Source organism: Podarcis raffonei, chromosome 1 (assembly GCF_027172205.1).
Source record: "Podarcis raffonei isolate rPodRaf1 chromosome 1, rPodRaf1.pri, whole genome shotgun sequence".
Taxonomy (NCBI): domain Eukaryota; kingdom Metazoa; phylum Chordata; class Lepidosauria; order Squamata; family Lacertidae; genus Podarcis; species Podarcis raffonei.
The window spans coordinates 117889931-117910576 of NC_070602.1; the positions used below are offsets into that span (position 1 = coordinate 117889931).

General features: G+C 50.6%; 1 protein-coding gene across 4 annotated transcripts in view; it reads right to left on the minus strand.

Annotated features, from left to right (window-relative positions):
* Positions 1 to 19968, minus strand: part of GAD1 (glutamate decarboxylase 1) — a 56950-nt gene extending 36982 nt beyond the window's left edge. Inside the window, exons 1-4 of one of the 4 annotated variants that reach the window (XM_053359849.1) lie at positions 19629 to 19968; positions 17416 to 17577; positions 12662 to 12724; positions 945 to 1103 (exon numbers count right to left, since the gene is read on the minus strand). In XM_053359849.1, the coding sequence (XP_053215824.1) occupies positions 945 to 1103; positions 12662 to 12724; positions 17416 to 17577; positions 19629 to 19695 (451 nt within the window). In that variant the 5' untranslated portion in view covers positions 19696 to 19968. The other 3 variants (XM_053359850.1, XM_053359862.1, XM_053359852.1) reach the window with 3 other exon arrangements.
* Positions 19969 to 20646: the final 678 nt, after the last annotated feature.

Here is a 20646-nt window from a genome sequence, read left to right on the forward strand (position 1 = left end):
TTTGTCCAAATCCCCACTATTATAACTCCATCTAAAGCTGTTACGCTAACCCCACTTACCTGGGAGTAAGCCCCCTTGAATTCAATGCAACTCACTTCTTGAGTGGTGGTGGTTAAGCCAGTGGCCATCACCACATCTTGCATCCGTGACTCCAATACATTAATAAACTTGGGATAGATAAAGACTTCCTTTTGCCTGTACTGGTGATTCTCCTGTCAATCAGCTTCAGTGGACGACTCCCATTTTAAGTTGTGTGAGAAAGTGTGTGTGTATGTGTGTTGGGTGAGGGGACACTTCTCTTTCTTCACTCTGTGCATAATTCCCCATCAGCGCAATCCCAACCATGTCTACTCAGAAGCAAGTCCTACTGAAATCAACGGGATTTATTCCCCGGAAAGTGGAGTTAGGATTGCAGCCTTTAAACCTTTATGGACCATCTCTCTCCTCCCCCCTGTCCCCCCCTCAAATATTAGGGAAGGGCCATAATTCAGTGGTGGGACATCTACTTTGTATGCAGAAGGTCTCAAATTCACCCAGCCCAGCATTCTCCAATTAGGGTGGGAAATATCCCCTTTCTGAGATCAAGGACAGCCAGTGCAATCACTGAGCTACCAATGGACCAATGATTCTCTTAAGCAATGTGCCTGTATCTTTAGGAGAAGGGCTATAGGTTGAGAACTGTTTTCCATTAAGAAAGTCCCATGTTCAGTCCTCAGCATCTTCAGGCTGAAACGCTGAAGTGCCCTGCTAGATGGACCAGTGGAATGACTCAAGATCAGACAACTCAACGCTTCCCCTTTACTTTTGGGAAAGGAGCCCCTGCTAGTGGGAATGTGCCCTACCTGGGAAAGAAGAAGAATTAGCAGCAGCAGCAGCAGCAGCAGCAGCAGCAAGAAGGAGGAGGAGGAGGAGGAGGAGGAGGAGGAGGAGGAGGAATTATTTACCCCGGGCGTAGAGGTTTGAGAAGTCCGTCTCGGTCCTCCGGAACCGGGTTTCCTTCTCGCTGTTCTCGCAGGCCAGCAGGTTCTTGGAAGATTGCCTTTCCTTGAGCGCGCTCACCAGCCGGCTCTTGTCTTCCAGGCTGTTGTTCCTTTGCAAGAACCCTACATCGTTATTACAAGGCGGACAGGTCAGAGGAGGCTTGATCTCGCTTCCCAACATCTTGGCTTAGCAAAAGAACCACCGAGCCGCTCAGGAGAGTTAGCAGGGAGGGGAGAACGAAGGAGACCCTCCGTGGTGCTGATAACCCCACCCAGCAAAGCACCCAGCCACACCTGCTCCCCCCACCCCCCAAACTGGTTCCTACTTTGCCAGACCCCACCGCCCGTTCCCGCAGTGGGGCTGGTTCTAGAGGATCTCCCCTATCGAGGTCGGAGAGGGAGAGTATTTATGGGGAGAGACAACTCGCCCCGAGGAAGGAGCGCTCAAAGGACATCAGCTGCAAAAAGCCAGTCAGGCAAGAAAAAAAGGACGGGGTGCGGGGGGGGGGGGGAGAGAGAGACCGCGCGCGCAATTTTTCGTCATTTAGTGCAATGGCAAATCCTTGTTAAATCGATCGGACAGATGCCACTCCTCCAAAAGAGAGACAGGAGGGGAAAGATCCGGACGAAGTCAATGGCATCCTGGCAAGAGGCCCCACCTCGTCCCAACTTTCCTTCCCCAGCGGTGGAAGTTTTGTGGACTTCAGGCGAAAGGGGCCCCGTCCGGACTGCCTGGACTGTGATAGGGGCCATGGGCGGCCATCGAAGCCAAGCAAACGAAGAGGGGGTTTGTTTTTTGGAATACCAAAAAAGCAACCTCTCCGAAACAGCAGAATCTGGGAAACGCACACCCTCGCCGCTGCTTTTAAGTCTCTCTGGTTTCGTAGTTAGTCCTCGAACACACAGCAGGACATGAACTTCACAGTTTTCGGAAGTGATTCGCACTGCAGTCATACAGGGGTCTGTACGCACTAAGCGCAGAATTCCGAACTCCATTGGAAGGTATGGCCTGCATTCTAGCTTTTACTTATCCAGGGTACACCACCACCAGTGAAACCGGCCCATATGAACCACCTGGGACCCTGTGATCCTCATCTGAGGCTTTTGTGTGCTCCCTCCTCCAGAGGCAGGGAGCGTGGCAACAGGAGAACAGGGCCTTTTCTGCAGTGGCTCCCCGTTTGTGGAATGTTCTCTCCAGGGCGGCTCGCCTGGTGCCTTCATTATGCACCTTTAGGCGCCAGGCGAAAACGCTCCTCTTTAACCTAACCTTTGGCTGATTAAACAGTCTATGGCCTTTTATTTGACCAAACTGCGGGAGGCAGTGGAAGACAGAAGTGCCTGGCGTGCTCTGGTCCACGGGGTCACGAAGAGTCGGACATCACTAAAGGACCAAACAATAACAATGGCATTTTAAAAGCGTTTGTGGGAGGGTGTGTGTGATTGGTTTGCTTTTGTTTGGTCTTATTGTTATGCATTTTGTGTTCTTGTTTCCTAATTTTATGCGGTGAACCGCCGTGTGACCTTGGGATAAAGGGCGTATACAAATTAAATAAATAATAACAACTACTACTCCTGGAAGGTGCAGGATTGTGTGGCGGTGCTCGTTTTCCAAACCCGGGAACGCAGAACTGCGAAAGGTTCAGGCACACCGCTGGCAACGGTTGTTCTTATTTAGAAGCCAGTTGTATTGATTTCAAAGGCCGATCAGCAGCGCTGTTCAAATCGATAGCATTCAACTTACGGGAGAGATATTGCGGAGGTGTCTATCGGACGGTTTGACAGTAAAGGGCCGCCTCTTTCTCTAAGTGTCTCTAAGACCCACTTTTCTGAATAAAGCTTTATTTCCATGTTAAACTGCAACCCTAACCCCATTTCCCCGAGAGTTGCCAACAAGGGTCCGTATAGTTAAAGCTATGGTTTTCCCAGTAGTGATGTATGGAAGTGAAAGCTGGACCATAAAAAGGCTGATCGCCGAAGAATTGATGCTTTTGAATTATGATGCTGGAGGAGACTCTGGAGAGTCCCATGGACTGCAAGAAGATCAAACCTATCCATTCTGAAGGAAATCAGCCCTGGGTGCTCACTGGAAGGACAGATCCTGAAGCTGAGGCTCCAATACTCTGGCCACCTCACGAGAAGAGAAGACTCCCTGGAAAAGACCCTGATGTTGAGAAAGATGGAGGGCACAAGGAGAAGGGGATGACAGAGGACGAGATGGTTGGACAGTGTTCTCGAAGCTACCAGCATGAGTCTGTCCAAACTGCGGGAGGCAGTGGAAGACAGGAGTGCCTGGCGTGCTCTGGTCCATGGGGTCACGAAGAGTCGGACACCACTAAACGACCAAACAACAACTAAAAGCCCCATTTGAATTGAATTCTGTAGCACTTCTTCCTTCAGGGCAGACACGGTTAGGATCGCAGCCTTAGCATAACAAAGGAGAGCAGCCTCACTGAGATTTCTTCTTCCTTGTTGCTGGAGACATCGATTTAGGGGAAAGGTCCGTGACCCCCCAAAGCGGAGGAAAATGTGTGTGTGTAGCTCAATCCTCATCAAATGTGCTCTGAAACTGAAATGAGTGCGGCGCTTAGTACTGCGCACGCTTTGCCAGGGAGCGAGTCCCACTGAGATTGGACTAATTTCTAAGCTAACAGGCACATAGGACCAGACTTTAGGATGTGGCTCCCCGTCAGGAAATCTAGTTCGGCGCTCGCGCTCTGAAATCCACGGCGAATGCGCGTCCGTCGGTCCCCGGCGGCTGCTGATTAATCGGTCAATGCTTCCCGGCTCCAGTCAGACTCTACCCCAGCTTCCCGGGTTTGCTTTTCGTTGCCATGGGAACAGATGCCCTATTATGCCTGGCTTCAATGGGACCACCTCGGAGGCTAATCTATATGTTGGAAGGCTGCGCTCGCTTCACATCCTCCGAAAGAGAATTATTTCCTTCGTGGGAAGGGGCGGGGGTAGGGGGCGTGAATGAATGCGTCCCCCCCCCCCCCGCATCAGTTCGTCAGTATTAAGCTCGCCATAGATTTCGACGCAAAGGAATTCAAAATAAAAGGAGGACGACCTCTACACTTGTTTTTATATAACCTTAAAAAAAGAGAGACTTTCCGAACAGGATTCTCTCTTCAGTTTGGTTACTTTTTTAAAAAAAATTAAGACATAAAAATAACTGTACTTCATGTTTAAGGCTCCCAGTCTTCCTTCCAGAATGGAAGAATGGTATAAAGAGGTATGGGATATAGCTATTTATGATAAATTAACATGTGCCATTAAGGTAAGACGGGGAATATGCAGGAGAAATGATTTTGAGGAGATATGGAGGGTGGTTATAGAATTTGTAGTTAAAACGGAAAGGGGTCAAAATCGTCGCAAGAGGTGTTGAAATTTTGGGACGTTGGATAGTTGCAATGGAATGGTCTCCGGGGGTGGGGTGCACATGTTTATTCTTATTTATTTCTGATTATTACTTTTTAAAAACTCAATAATCATAATAACCATAATCAAGCCTTCCAATCTATGCACACTTCTACCTAGGATGAAGCCACTTTCAGCATAGTGCAATTTACTTCTGAGTAAACGTGCGTAGGCTGGCACTGTAAAAGGGGGATGGGGAAAGCTCCTCTGAGATCATAAATTAAGCCATAACGAAAGTTAGCTCCTATTCAGAAACGTTTTAGGTGCAAAGAAACCCGATGGAGGAGCAGGACACCCCACTCCTGGGAAACGTTTAATCCGAAGCAAGTCCCACTCGTGAGTGTAGAATGGGTGGCCCTGAGCCTGTAGCTCAGCGGCAGAGCCCCTGCTGTGCATCCAGCAGGTCGTGGGTTCAACTCGCAGCATCTCCACGAAGGGGATGGGAAAGAGCCTTTCCTGAAGTCCCAGAAGGCCGCAGCCAGCTCGTGTAGACAAGACAGAGGAGGTTAGATGTACCGATGCTGTAACACGGAATAGACACTAGCATTGTATGTTTCTGCCCAAACAAGGGTAGGGCTATTGAAAATAATGGGCGTTAGGTTAGTAGACTGGAGGGTCTACTCTGAGCATAGCTAGCAACCATCAGGCCTGATTGGAACCAAGTGGTTGCCTTCTCTGCTGTTGCCTTCAGTGGGGTGCCCGTTGCACGGATCCCATAGCTTCCTTCGAAGAACTGCGTCGTCAGTCGAAGAGGAAGACGTGCGTGCAAGTGCCGGTGCGGGAGCGGAAGCCCCCCAAAGCAGTCGCTATTTCTGTCTTCTCCTGTCACTCTGACTCAGGCTCACGATTTTGGGACGCGCTTCCTTTTCTTCCGGCTCACTCACGCCCTCGCGGTTCCTTCCTCGTGATGACAGCCAGGCCTCCCCCTCCCCCCCCATTGCAAGGAGTAGCCCAAGGCAAAACGTCCCGCTGACTTCAGTGGGAGGCAGGAGAGGAGCGGGCGGGTGGGGTTTACAGAAAGGCACGTGTCAGCAGGCGCTCCCTTTCAAGGCGAAAGCACACGGTGCCAAGAATAAACTTGGGAGGTGTTGCGTCTTCGCTAAAGCGCGCGCGCATCGGACCGAAGAGAGGGGGGAGCTTGCTTTTTTAAAATAAAGTTTTCAGCCGATGAAGGCTGCAAAACGTGACTCCACTGACTCATCCACCAGAGGTCCCCGCTTGTGACAGGCAAACTACCGCAATCTTAATTTTAGATTTCTGCTCAAAAAGCGAGAGAGGAACGAATGCGCTGCATTTAGCAGCGATCGGGAAGCTACTGGTCCTCCCAATGTTTCTGGACTACAACTCCCATCCACCATGACCCATTTGGCATGCTGGCTGGAACCGATGGGAGGTGGAGTCCCATAAATTTCTGGAGGAGCCACAGCTCCCCTACCTCTTGCTCTAAAAGCGGTCAGGGAGGAAGTCTCCCCACAAAGTGGCTGGGGAAACCCAGACAGATAAGCAGAGTATGGATAAAATAATGCTAATACTAATAATAAAGCCCTGGCAAAGAGAGGCTCAAGATCACCCCGTGAGTGGGGAAATTGAACCTAAGTCTCCCCCTATTATTTATGTCTCTCCAAGTTCAGTTTAGGTTTTTTTGGTGCGTAAAGAGACAGAAAGGGGTCGCTGTTCTCCAGAGAATACGGTTCCATGAGTGCGCGTGTGCTGTGCCTCTGTGAGCGCGCTTGATACACTGGAGAGGACATCAGCCTTCTTCAATTCCAAAAGGCACTGAGCTTGCCAACAACTGAAAGAATGATAACGGGGGTCCCTTGAGCTGAAGCCCCCACAAAGCGTATTGGAATGGGGTTTGGACTTTCAGCAAAGGATTAAAATGTCGATTAACTCGTGAGCAATGGCATCGCGTCCTGGTGGCTATAAAGAAGGACGCAGGTGGCGCTGTGGTCTAAATCACTAAGCCTTTTGGGCTTGCCTATCAGAAAGTTGAGGGTTTGGGTCCCCGCAAGATGCTGAGCTCCCGCGGCTCTGTCCCAGCTCCTGCCAACCTAGCAGCTGGAAAGCAGGCCAGTGCAAGTAGATAAATAGATACCGTTGCAGCAGGAAGGTAAAAGGCGTTTCCGTGCGCTCTGGCTTCCGTCACGGTGTTCTGTTGTGCCAGAAGCGGTTTAGTGAGAAAGCTGTGAACAAACGCCGGCTCCCTTCGCCTAAAAGCGAGATGAGCGCCGCAACCCAACAGTCGCCTTTGGCTACGCTTAACCGTCCAAGGGCCCTTTACCCGTTTATCTATAAAGAGCCGAGAATTCAGCCAAAGTCAATCACTCTCAGGTCACCAATGAACTCCAGGAATTAAAGGGGGCTTCACTTCGTTAGATCGTGGCCCCAAGAATTTAGTTGACCCGTCGGTCTCCTTGAACAAGTGGCACAGATAACAGGAGCGTCCCTTTCTGCCGTATTGGATTTCTTCTATTTCTCCTTGGCGAGGCTTACTTGATAACCATCAACTGTACTAGTTGTGCTATTCTTTCCGTCCTTCGGTGCATCCAGAAAGGAGGGCGGGAGTCCAACGCTGCTCATTTCCAGAAAAGTTAATTAAAACGAGATCTGGCGGGGCCTGTCTAGAGCAAGCCAGGGCTGGCCCTCCCCTTTCCTCCTCCCATTTAAAGATTTAATCAGTTATTCTTGTTTTAAAAACCAAACCAAATTGAACTTCTGTGAGGATGATGTATCAGGAAATCTCCAGCTAATAAAGTTAACCAGGTTGCTGCATCCACGCGACGTTGAAGTAATAGGTACAAATTGGGCAATTATTTTACAGTAGATTGTCTCTCTCTTCCCTTCCCCACTCTCCTAGAAGGTAATTCGACTTGATCTGACGCTACTGGGCATATAAAAGGAAGCCAATTATTTTCAGGGCAAGATTTAAAGGCCTTAGAGAAAATAGTATTAAACTACTGAGAGGCATAGTTATAGAAAAATGACAATTTGTGTGTGTGTGAGAGAGAGAGAGTGAGCGAGAGAGACTCTTTAAACACAGCTCATCCCATTCTGGATTCGAATATCGAAAACTATAAGGTGTTTATTTAAATAATAATACTGTTCTATGGTCAAAGGGAAGGCTATGAATTTTGACTACTAGACCAGTCTGTCTCCATTGGGATCACAGGACTGGGTTGCTCATAAGATAGAGCAAAAGCAGGAAGGAATAACAAAATCCCAGCTCCAGTGCAGCGCTCTCTGACAGACCGCTCCCCCAGCTTAAGGTCTCCATGGACCACCTTTGAGAGCAAGCGACCCAACCTTCTGCAGCCTTTTCGTTTTCGACCTCGCTCTATTACAGAGGCCGTGAGGACTAGAAACGAGAGCGACTGCGTTCTATAGTCCGCCCACCCAAGAACCACCGCAGAAATTTTGTGAATGTTCTACTGAAGCCTCATTGGATAAATCCGAGCGCGGCTCCCATTACATAAAGGAGATCATAGCCAATTAGGAAAGGAGTCCTACTTCACTCTGATTGGCTGATGGGGAAGGGCGTTGGGTTTGCTTATTTCTAAAACTAGCAGCGTATTCCTTCCGGCTGCGAGTTGGGTCTAAGAGACAAAGGCGCACGCAACAAAATACCCAAATGGAAGAATGGCAACAAAACGATTTGAATACTCGAATTAAATAATTATACCGGGAAAACAAGCACTGAGGGCACCAGAGAATAAATTACTGTCCACTCTGATTCGCCTCAGAATAGAGAAGTTTCCCTAGTCTTTTGAACAGAAATTGAACCAGGCATTTATTTCCATTGCGCATCATGAATGAATGCGAAACACCGAAACCGACCCAAGGGCACAAGCTTGGATGGTACTGCAAAGTTTAAAGAATCTAAACTTGCATCAAAGGAAAGAGTTTTGTGGGTCCTGTTTTCATAAATACTGTTCAGGTCGAACGACTGCAGTTTAACTGGTTTGCAAGTTAACGGATTTATTTATTCATTTATTAAACCAATGTATCCCCCATCTCACAGGATGCAGTGTGTGGCCTCTATGCTGCGTCCCGCTGAAAGTGTTCTCTGCTTTGTTCCTAGTGGGTTTTCAAACCTAATCGCTCCCGTAAAACGCTTTCTATTAGTGCATAGCTTCTGGGATGCACTGTGGTAACTTTTGCGGTAGTTTTAAGATCTCTGTGGTTTCTACTGGGCTGAACAGAAGAGATATGTGTTGTGTGTTTCTTTTATTTTTCTTGCTTTGGACACTTCCGAATAAGAACTCTTGTGTCCTTCGACAACTTCCCTAACTAGGTGTCAGAGTAATGTACCAAGAAGGGAGGGGCGGTTCAAATCTCCTTGACGTCTTTAGGGGACAGGTGAGATATATAAAAATACAGTATGGCCTCATGTTCCCTGTTCTGTTCTTTGGCACCATCGCGGTTGGCAATTCATCCCGCGCGCATTTACTTAGGAGTGATTTCCACGGGACGCAGCGCGACTTATTTCCCAGAATAAAGATGCCTAGGTGCGGTCAGCATCGATCAAGCAGCACAAATCCTAAACCCGTTATATTTGGGGGAAATATATCCCGCTGGATTTCGGTGGCCTTTCTTCCCAATTGTTCGGCAATCCTTTGCACTCTTACTTTGGGATAACAGCCCAATTCTAAACATGTCTCTCTACTCAAGAAGCAAGTTCCAGGTAAAGGATTGCAGCCACCTAAGTCACACTGAGTTGGCGGTCGCAGTCTTTGGTGAGAGGCCGCTTTATCCAGACTTCGCGTCCCTGGAAACCCCACGGGGAGAAATCGGAAAGTCCGCTGAAATCAAAAGAGCTTGCTTCGAAGTTGAGGCGAGGCCGCTTTGCATTTACTTACTTATTTATGTGAATAACTATTTTCAGGGTGCGATCGCCCCCGCCAGGGTTTGTAGGCGCTAAAAGACAGTCCCTGCTTCAAGGCAAGGCAAGGGAGTAGCGCTGTCTCTGACAACACGTGCTTTCTCAGAAGTAAATCGAATTCTGTAGGATTTGATCTCAATTCAGATCTCTGCTGAATGTGACTCCGTCCTCCTGGTGGGATCCTGAGATCTCTGGCCCCTCCCTCTTTTTGCAGACACCACAGGAGCTTGAGGAATCGGGATCCTCAAACAAAGCTGCTAGCTCTCAGGGAGGAGATTATAATTCACCGCAGAGGCGAGGAACCAGCAGCCCTCCGGAAGTTGATGGACTCAAAAGCCCATCAGGCAGTGCGGTCAAGGGAGGATGGGTGGATGTTAGGCTCCAGCAACAGGGAGCAGTGCAGCAAGTTTCCCAGGCCTGGTTTATATAATATCTCAAACGGAAAATCTTGTATCCACGGGTGGTGTGGGCGCCGGAGAAAGAAATGCGAATATTCCTGAGCTTAAATACAGTAATTTTCTCACATCTTCTGCCTTTCCGGTTAGACCAAGATGTTCAGCATCACCTCCATAATAATTTATTCACGGCTGGCTTAAAAAAATAAATCTTCAGTCCGCTTTTTAGTTAGGTCTGCCTTTCGCGAAAGTCACTTCGGCGTTGCACAGATTAGGTGCCTCAAGTCCGGCGAGACGCCTTCACAACTCTGGACAAAACGGGTGATTGGTCCCCTATAAATCGGCACGTTTTTGCTCCAGGAAGCATCCTCCAGCCAGCGCCTGCCTTGAGAGACCATAATACTCGCTTTGATGGGCTGGCTAATTAACTGATCAATCGCGCAGGGTAATCGACTTGAAAGTCCTTAATGGCCCGGCAACCGGCGACGTTTGGAAGCGCCAGACGCAACGAAGGGATTTACATACACACACACACGATGGAAATTTGATTCCCAACTGTGAGAAATCAGACTCTTTTGAATTTAATATGGAAAGAATTAAAGTGGATCTAACTAATCTGCGCACACCTCACCCTGCCCTTTCCTCCTAGGGAAGCCTGAAACCAACGAACAAATCTAACAGCGATCAAATGGCTGCAGTTTAAGGAGGTCCCGTTGTTTAAAATTTCTAAAGCAGCTTAGAAATGCATGTATTTTATTAAGTGGGAAGATGCAGGCGCGCTCAACCCCGCCCCGAGCAAAAATTATAAAGAAACGCAAGGCACAAAACACTACCACCAAACGAGTCTTGGGACACCTTAAGACTAACTGCTCTAAACCACCAGCTGGACTTTGCGGCTCAGTCCAAAACGTTCTATACGCTGCAGGTCTGGATTTAAAGCCTTTAACAGCTCGACCGGTTTGGGGATCGCGCTGTTGCCCACCGTGCTGCATTGACAACGGTCGTTGGGAGAGCGCGCAGTATTTCTAGCGGTCTGTATTTGTTTAGTGGCAGCAGAAGGGTTGCCCCTCCATAAACCCCGGTAGTCTAGCAACCAGAGGCAGCGGCGCGTTACTTTATCAGTTCTGCTTGCCGAGCTAAATTAAAATGATGATGAAAAAACCCTCGCCGCTCCAGCCACTGAAGGGACCAGCAAGGAAACGGCCCATTAAGCCCAGATCAGGAGCTATTTATAGAAGAGGAAGAAGTTAATAGCAGTCCTTTCTTCGGCTCCAAGGCAACCTCTGCTGGGCTGGAAGGGTTAAAGCAACCTCGCCGCTGGTGCTTTTCAGACGCGCCTTAATTCCGGCTCCCCGTGTGTTTCCTTCGACTTTAAAATATACCACCACCCTCTGGCATGCTGAAATATTAGGGAAAAACGTGTGAGTGCGTGCTTGCAAGTGCATGTTTAAGAGCACACACGTGATTTGATGAAAGCGCTTCTCTCTCAGACTGATCCTATGTGTGCTTACCCAGAAGCAAGTCCGTAACCCGAGCCTTACTCCCAAATAAGCGCGCAAAGGGCTTCTGTTGAAAGGCCGGGATCTTGTGCGTATTTTCCTGGCAGTAAACCCCATGGAGTTCAGTTTTCTTACGAGCAAGCGCACACAGGACCGGGCTATTGTTAAATGCATTTAAAACCTCCAAAAGCAAAACATGGACCACGATTTGGCTGCGCTTAGGCGTCCCCGCCCCCCCTTCTTTCCTAGGCGTTATAAAGAAATCTAAAGAGAGGCAGACAGTCTCGTTATCCGCAAATGAATCTCTTGCTGTAGCGGGTGCAATCTGACGGCATATTATTTGCTCGCCTTCCTCCTCCCTTCACTTCAAGACACCCGAGCGCTGACTGGCTGCCAGCCTCCTATCTCCCGGACGCAGCAGCCTGACGAATGGCTCTTTAATAAGGCTCTCGTTAATCTTTCTCCCCCAGGAGATCCGTATTTTCTGGGCCGATAAGGTTGAAAAATTTCAGACAGTGAGATGTGGCAAAGCAGCCCCAACTCGCCGCCTGGCAAGCGCTCCTTTCCTCCTGCTGTTCGCTCTCGCCATCGGTCGTGCGCCGCCGCCACACCCCCTTCCCCAGCCTTCCTCGACGGCCCCCGTTTCACAGGGTCGCCGGAGGGAGCTGGATACCCGGAGGCTTCAGGAGGAGTTACCCCTTTGAGGTGGACAGGAGGAGCAGAATCGCGGAGATGCCTTCTTCCTAAAGCTAGCCCTGTTTAATCTACCAGCAGCATCGCACGCGCAAAAAGACCTGCAGTTCTTTTTGGGCAGAGGATCTCCCGTCTAAGGAACCTCTTGCAAATGCACACAGGTGTCGCGCTATCCATCTGCTAAACGCCCATCTCGCTTCAAACGCCCTGGGGGGGGGAAGGCCTGTGGTGTATTTCCAGCAGCCACAGTTGTTGTTTTCTAGCACCAGTAGGTCAATTTAACGGGGAACCAGTAAATTCTACCTCCAGCTGCGCTTTGCCCTGGCTGCTGACGGTCTGTGCTTGCGTCGGACAGTAGAGGGCGCAAGAGCCTCTAGCACAGGATTAGAGAGAAGCGCCAATTTCGCTCTTACACAGACACACAGCCCGCCCATCCCACCACCTCCTGGAAAACGAATTTGGGGTATTGCTGATGGTTGCCTCGTCGCACTTCTCCGTGGGCGGAGGAAGAGGGGAGGAGAAACGTTTATTTGCGGGTTCGTTCCAGTTTCTCGCGTTTATCTGCAGATGAAAGAGGTGGCCTACTTTTTCTCTGGTCGGCCAACCCAGTTGCTTCAGAAAGGGAGCGATGATGGGCTTAAGCAAGTGATAAAAAAGCTTCGGGGATGGTTATGGATTCAAGACAAAGCCTGAAGGAGGGAAGGAGGTGAGAGAGAGAAGGAAAGAGAAAGAGACACGGACACAGAGAGAATATGACCGGAGCTACACGATTTTTTGCGCGCGCATCTTTTCACTTACCACATATCTTCAGCCCGATTTTCTTCGTGCAGCCATGAGCCACACCACACCAGGTGTCATAAGCTGAAAGGAACAGAGACGAGAGGTTTATGGCCGTGGAAATGAGCGGCACAGCCTACTTTGCAATCCCCAGCTGCTGTGCTTCGAAGGAGCGGCAGACCTGGCTCTAAAAAATATACTGCAGCTCTCAGAACGCAAACGAAATATTTAGCAGCCCCACTAGCAGATCATAATGTTCTGCTAGACAAAAGAGAGAACGGGTCCCAAAAGGTGACTGACTGATTGCACTGGCGATTTGGGGTAATGGGGGGACGGCAATTACACTGGCATCTCAATCTTAATTTACCTTATTGCAGCAGATCCCACTCAAAAGGTGAATGGGCAAACAGCTTTAGCCGGCCATAAGCAGAGTGCCTTCTCCACTGTCCTAGAAGGGGTTATTGGAGAGGTGTGGTGGGAGCGAAGACTTAGGCAGGACAGGGACTGCTCCAAGCGGAACGCATTTTATCTTTCTGTTTTCTACCCTCATGGCAGCTAGAAGGCTTAACTCAAACGAAACGTCTTTGGGATCATCAAGAATGCCTCCGGTATGAATGTGAGTGCTGGTGGCGGAAAATGGCAGGCCTCCATTCTCGGCGTAGCTACCTGCATCTTTTCGCACAGGCGTGTTTGCTTTACGTTAATGTCTCCAGGTCAACGCAAGGACTGGGAGACATGCAGTCGTTGGTCCAAACAAAGACATAGTTCCACTTCCCCTGTGATATCTGGTACGAGCACAACAAAAGTCTTTGTTATCTAGTCGCAGCCCCATTAGACAACGGAAATAAACCTCATGCCGCCGCCCCCTTCCCCAGCTTTCTGCTATTCCAAGTTCCCCATCAAGCCTCCAGTTTGTGATTTCCGTGGTCTTTTAACAAAGTCGAGCACGCTTTCCTTTTAAGGGAGCCTTTGGGGCCAATGAAGGAATCACGAGGTGGGTGGTGGGTGGGAGGGAATAGCAGGTTGAGCGCGCAGGCGAGTCAGTGGTGAGTCGCTGGCAGTATAGGTACCAGCCGGAAGATGGGAAGAGACAAAGCAGCTGGAGGAGAGAGAGAGAGACCTGACTATCTCCTAATAATTTATTGGCACGGCTCCAGGAAAGTGGCAGCTTAAAATAAACTGGCATGAAATGGGGTCATGGAAGAGTTCAGGAATTAATTGGGTGAAAAATAGTATTTGACTAGATGATCAGACTTGCATGACTAGGTTGCAGCCGGAATGACGAGTCAGGGAGACACATTGAAAGGCCCCTCACGTCCTCCTGCTCCCCATTTTTCGAGACAACCCCATTCATACTGCCCGCAACCCCTATCAGGCAGTTGGAACACGCATTGCGCTGTCCATCTCAGGCGGTGCTGAAAGTGCGAGAGGCTGCAACGACCTTCAATTAGGTTTAGGCAAGTGTGAGTTAGTTTGGGGCGCTAACTGAAACGAGAGAGGGCAAATAGAAAGGGATAAAGTAGGGGAGAGACAAAAAAACAACAACTCATAAATCGCAGAAGGAAGGAAACAGAAAGATAATTGATTGCCAACCATCAAAGCCCCAGCGGGCCGAGAGACTTCAAGAGGCCTGGAGAATTGGAAACGGCTCTGCCACGGTGTTAAGGCATACAGTAGTAAGCCCCACTGAACTCAGGGGGATTTACTTCCGAGTAAGCCTATTTGGCAGCTGGCTTCCATGCCCAGTAACTGCGGCTCTGCCAATGACTAACCCGGATCCTAAGAAAGGATACCGTGTGAATGGAACCCAGAAGGAAAAGCGTATTTTATTCTGACTCTTTAAACTCTAAAGTGCTAGCGGCATTATAAAACATGTTTTCAAGTTTAAAACATGCGTGCATTATTCAGGAGGCGGCCGAAATGAAACCTAAGCTGCATGTCCCAAATCACGGATACTGGCGATACCTGAAGAAGATAACTAGCTTGGCTGCCTGCCGTGTATTTCTGTGAAATTCAACTTGAAATTCATTAAGTGGATTTCCAATGTGCTTCCCCCACACTACTCCTGGAAGAAATTAGAAAGAGAGGGAATGGAGGAGCCCATCCGAAGCAATTAACGGAGTGGGGTGGGAGAAGGAAAGAGAAAAAAATCGATTGCCAATAAATATATAAATAAGCAAAACACTGTGGGTGGAGTTAAAACCCTGCATTAGAATTGTGGAAACAAGCACACCTCATTTCTCCAAGGGACGAAAAGCTGGGCCTGTAGTAAAGTCAGTGCTAGACTGAGGAACGCAGGAAAGAATGAGGGAGAATAAAGGTTCTAGCTAGCGGTGTATTACTTGGCCATTGTTTTAGGTCCCAATACTAAGGGGGTAACTGCTCCGGAGTTAAGATTTATGGCCTTTGTAGGTGCATCCTTTCGGGACCCCCTGGTTCCAACGCAACTTCCTTTCATGAAAGATCGCCAGGCTTTCCATGCGATCCACACCCCTTGAAAGCAGGTGTCCGTTGGCATTCGTGGAGCTCATTTCCTTTTAAGCATGGATGCAACCACAGTCTCAAACCGGCATGTCGGAGAGGACAGCAAATCCTCGCCCCCCCCCCAGCTGCCCCTTGGAAAAAAGGACAAAAATGTCTAAATGAAAAGGCTGGGCTTTGGCTCCGCCCGCAGTGCGCGCTGGGTCTCGCGCCTTTACTACCACCCCTTCCACGCTTTTTAAAAAAACGCGCCTGTAGGGGGCGCTCTGGCCGGGAGGACGAGAAGAGGCAGGAAGGCGGGCGCGAGAAGGCGCGCCCAGGGAAATGGTGGCGGGGTACAGAGCGCATTTGAAGGGGTGGAAGGCATAGCTGTCAAGGTTTTCCTTTTTTAAAAGGGAAATTCCCTTATTCCGAATAGGATTCCTCGCAAGAAAAGGGAAAAGTTGACAGCTATGGGGAAGGGGGGAGATTCCAAGCTTAAGAGTTGGAGAGATGCTTGCTGAGGTGGTGGGGTGGTGGGAATGTATGGCAAAAATAAAATAAAATGGGGGCTGTTGTGGTGGTGGTGGTCGAACTGGAGCCATCAGGCAGAGAGGGGAACGCGCAGGGAAAGAGAGCAGAAAAGAGAAGGGCGGGAAAGGGAACGGGGAGAAGACAAATGGCGCGGGTGGAGAGCCCTTCCAGCGGGTCAGCGGGCTGGAAAGGCGCAAGGACGGCGAGGAGGCAGCGGGAGAAGGTCGCCTCAGGTGAAAAGGAGGAGGCCGCCCGGCTGCCGAAGAAGGACAGCCGGAGAGGACGAAGGACGGGGCGCCGGGGAGCCGAAAGGGAAGGCGGGACCGGAGAGTGGCAGGCGGGAGAAGCAGCTCTGACAGGACTTTTAAGACGCCTCAGGCGAGGTGGAGCATGACCAGGAGAGGAGGCCAAGGGACACGCGCCACACACACACCATCTCTTCCATCCCTTCCCCTCAATCACACGCGCGCTCCCGCAGCCGGACCAGGAGGCGGGAGAGAGGGAGCGCGCGCGAGAGAGCCGTCGGGAAACAATAGGCAATGGCCGCGCGAGCGCGGGAAGAGGGCGCGCAGCCCGCGCTGCTCCCTGCTGTGAGGGAACCTGACAGGAGGCCGCATTCCTTGAAATGGTCGCGGAGGGAAGGGATTCTTCCTAAGGAGATACACAACACACGCATACACATACACAACACCGCGCCCGCCCCTTCTTTTGTCGTGTGTACCCCCCCCCAATAAAAGCCCGCCACCGGTTTCCTTGAAACCATTAGGCGAGCTTTTGACAGCTCTGAGGCGAGAGGAAAGAAAATCACCACACAAACACAAACAAACAGGCGCCAGGCCGCCACACACACACAAAAAAAGCTATTTTCGCCGGGTAGGTTTCGCCTCCCCTCATGTGGCCCAGTAACGACGGGAGTGTCCATGCTTCACAACCCCTTCCAAGGCGGGCGGACCCCTTCCCCGCTTTTTGCTAAGCTTCCATTTATCGCCCTCCCCGCTTTGGGAGATTATGTCGTCCAGGCTTATTTCAAGCCGCCGCCGCCGCCGCCGCGCCCCCTCCTCTTGCCTTTCCCCCCCTCCCCCTCCGCGGGGTTGCCGAATGTCTGTCTAGCCGAAAGCTATAAACCCGGCTCCTTCGCGCCCTCCCTTTCCGACTCACACCTTAATAACTCCAGGCAAAACACGGGGCAGTTAGGGACAAGGGATGGGGGGGGGGAGCCTCTCGAATAGCCTCCATTGGCCCCCTGGATCAGAGATTACCTCAGGGAAAGGAAAAAGAAACGGCGGGAAGGGAAGGGACTAGCGCCGCGCGTCAGAAACCACCGGTGGAACTTGGCGCCGCCGGCCGGGTCTGTCAGCCCGAAAAACGGTCGGAGACCCCGACCCGCCCCTCACGCCCCGCTCCAGCAGCCGCGTACAAAGTCCTCCTCAGCGAACAGGGTTTTTCTCCCCTCCCACCTTGCCACCCCTTCTCTCGTTTTTGTAGCAATGGCCCCAGATTCCTTGGTTCCTTTGTTTTTCCCCAAGCCGAACCCACGCCCACCACCCCACGGTTTCGGCCTGAATTCGTGTTTTTTTGGGTGTGTGTGTGGAGGGAAAGGGGTTTCTCGTTCGAAGGCGAGCTTCCATGTCGGTCGTTCTTGGTCGCGGTGGTTTTGTGGCGAATGCCGGGTTTTGTGGTGAAGCCACCCACCCGCCGAAAAAGGAGGACGACGACGACGCGTGGCCGCCACAACCGCGGCAGCCAACGAAGGCGGCGCGAGACGGGAAGGCGAGACCTACTTGTGGGTCGCAAGTTGCTCGGATTGGGATCGGGAGCCGTGTTGGACGAGGACGGGTCCGAGGTCGCCATGAGGTGCTGAGGCAAAGCCCTTGGATCCCGGGCTGCTTCGTCGTCGTCTTCTTCTTGCCTTAGCCTTTCTCCGATCCCAGCAGAATGATTTACTGCAAGGGAAGAGAAAGGCAGGTTTAGAGAGGGTGTGTGTGTGGTGTTGTGTGTGTGTATTTCGGGCTGTGACTATCGGTCCCCCCCCGCCCCTCTCTTTCCTCTCGCTTCGGCCAAGGCGCGACAAGAAGCCATTAAACTGGGCGCCAAGTGGCGGGCCGTCGGAGGTGGGGAGGGCAGGGCGCGCACAAAAGGGACCTTGTTGCACCTCCAGCGCGGGGAGAAGGAGGAGAAGAAGAAGGATCCCTTTCTTCCTCGGAGGTGCGCGGATCTCTCGCCCGCCTCCTCTCCTCAGACAAAGCGACGTGGCTGGAGAAATGGCTGGAGGCGACGACACCTCGTTGGTTTTTAGGAGGCAGCGCTGGCTGGCTGGCTGGCTGGCGAGCGAGCGGCGGAAATGTCTGGACGGGGCTGGCGAGCCGAGCACGATTCGTCTTCGCCCCTGGAAGCGAAGCGGCGGAGGGGAAGGGCAGGTGGGAGGAGGGAGAGGAGGAGGAGGATGGCCGCCGCCGGCCACTCACTCGACGCCCCTTCTTGCTCAATGGGCAGCGAAGGAGGCGACGGCTCGGAGCGAATGGGGAAACGGTGAAAGACGTCGGGAGAGGAAGAGGCGATGGCTTGAGGAAGAAAGATCTCCGAGGGATCCCTGTGGTGGTCCCCGGGGCGCCTTCTCCCTTCGCAGGTTTACGAAAGGCAAACGAAACGACGTCGAGGGAGGCGAACTGGGGGGCAAATATTGCGGGAAAGGAGCAGCCAAGCCGATCTATTCTTCTAGGGCAACTTGCGCCTCTGAATGCGCACAAACGAATTATACAATGAATGAATGAATGAAAATTGAGATGTTCTACAGAGGCTGGCCTTCCTGGGGCTCGCTCTCTCCACGCGTGTTCTTGGCGCTGCTTTGGGAAGACATTTCGTTCCGCGTCCAGCAACCCTCTTCCGGAGCTTCATTGGTCGTCAGAAAGCAGAGGATCGATCAATACATGATCTCAACCTCATTCGGGAGTTTGGACTTCAAAGCTGTTTGGTCCACGTTATTTAATAATAATGATTTTTAAAAAAAATACATCAAAATCTAAGCTCACGGGAAATAGATAGGTTTAATTTTGGTCAAGATTTAACGCCACCTGTCACCGTGGCATCATCACCAAACGAAAAAAGTTATCGTGAATGAAGTGCACCCCGGGGTGTTGTGGGTCAGCCGGGTGAAGGATTGCATCTTGTCTACACGCGTTTAATTTCGAGTCACAAACCTGAATCTCCGGAGGTAGAGAAAGAACGAGAGAGATAGAGATGCGGGGATACGTCCTGGGCCAAGGTGGAAAGTGAAGTAACAGGTTATTCCTCGTAAACATCAGCTTTCCAAGACCGAATATCCTTTCCTCAATTCTAAGTACGGAGACAGCCCTACCGTCTCGAAAGAAAGCCTCCAAAATCCTCCGGGAACCCAAGAACGGAGGGGCGAGTTCTTTTTCGTTGGGAAATAAAATAAAATAAACCGAGAGAGACTTACCAACCCAGGCTCCAACTCCAGGAACCCAAACGGCGGAGGATGGAGAAATCTTCGTTTTGGAAGAACTTCGCCGTTTATAAACTCCGCCACGAACAACGTCGGAATATCAATGGCTTCACTGGCATTTAATTCGAGATGACCTTAGCGCCCCCCCCCAATACTTGAGATTCGCTTTTTTTAAAAAAGCGCGAATCGCCGGCTGATCTGTTGCGACGCAGGCATGAGTCACTGCTTCTGCCAGCGCCTCCACCTCGTTTTCTCCAGATGGGAAGCCAAAGAGCTGGAGTTTGGGAGGGCAGGAGTGCGGGTGTTGACTAAGGCGGCGAGAGAGGGAGGGGGTGCAAGAGAGAGAGAGACAGAGAGAGGAATCACGCGCCTCCAAGCGTTGCGCCTTCCCAAGCGAGCGTGATTCACTCGCAGGTGTGCAGGCGGTTCCCCCAAGGAAGAGCGGAGTGGAAGGAGCGCCTGTGGTTTCGCACCTCGATTCTGAATCCAGATCACGGCTGACCCGAGATGGGATTCTGTGCGCATACTTACCGCACTCCGATTGCTGGAAGGAGAGGCTGTTTGCCTGTTCAGACCAAGGTGCTCGCGTGATCTTCATGGGTCCAGATCACGCCACGCCACACAGAGCCTTGCATTCCTGCTTCCACGAGGGAGTTTTGCCGTCCTCTCTCCAACGAGTCTTCTTTATAAAAGTTGGCTCTTTAAAAGCCACCTGCTCAATCCTAATTTGGGTTGATGGTCGCTTCTCTCTGATAGCAACCTTATTAGCGCCCGGAACATGTTGGTCGTACTGTTGAGCAATCGTCTTAAAAAGAATTGTGGGGGTGGCGGTGTGTGTCTTCCCTTCTCAATTCATTTGGAGGAGCTTAGAGAATTTTTATAAAGCCCACCGTCCATTTATTGCCGTCTACGAAGGGGGCGGGAATCCAAAGCTTGAATAATTATTTTGGATCTGTCCACTGGGGGGCACCAAGGAATCAAAGACGGGATTGCTCTGCATCTAGTCCGTTTACAAAGCCGCCTTGTTGTTAGAAGACTCCGATTTAGCAACAGACACACACGTATCAAACTCGGTTTCTTTACTGCACCCATCCGCTAAAAGTAAAATTGAAGGGGAGAATAGAAGCCCGTGTCCCCCAATAGCATCCGGAGCTTTAATAAATATTCCACTTTCTGCCAATACATGAAGGACGTTTTATCTCTAGCGCTGGAAAGCGACTAGCCCGATGAAAAAACAAGCGCCTGTCTAAGGGAAAATATACAATGTTGTGGACACACACACATACACACACACACGTGCTATGGGCGTGAAAGATTTCTACCAGAGGCCAAACAGCAACACTGTGTAAAGGTGTCAGCCATATCTCCTTTCTGAAAGACTCCTTCGTGAAAACTAAGTTACCACCTTCACCGGGAGATCTGCAGAACTGAGGCAAGATGATGATGATGATGATGATGATAATAATAATAATAATAATAATAATAATAATAATAATAATAATAATTATTTTATGATTTGTAGCCTGCCCATCTGAATACACTTTGCTAT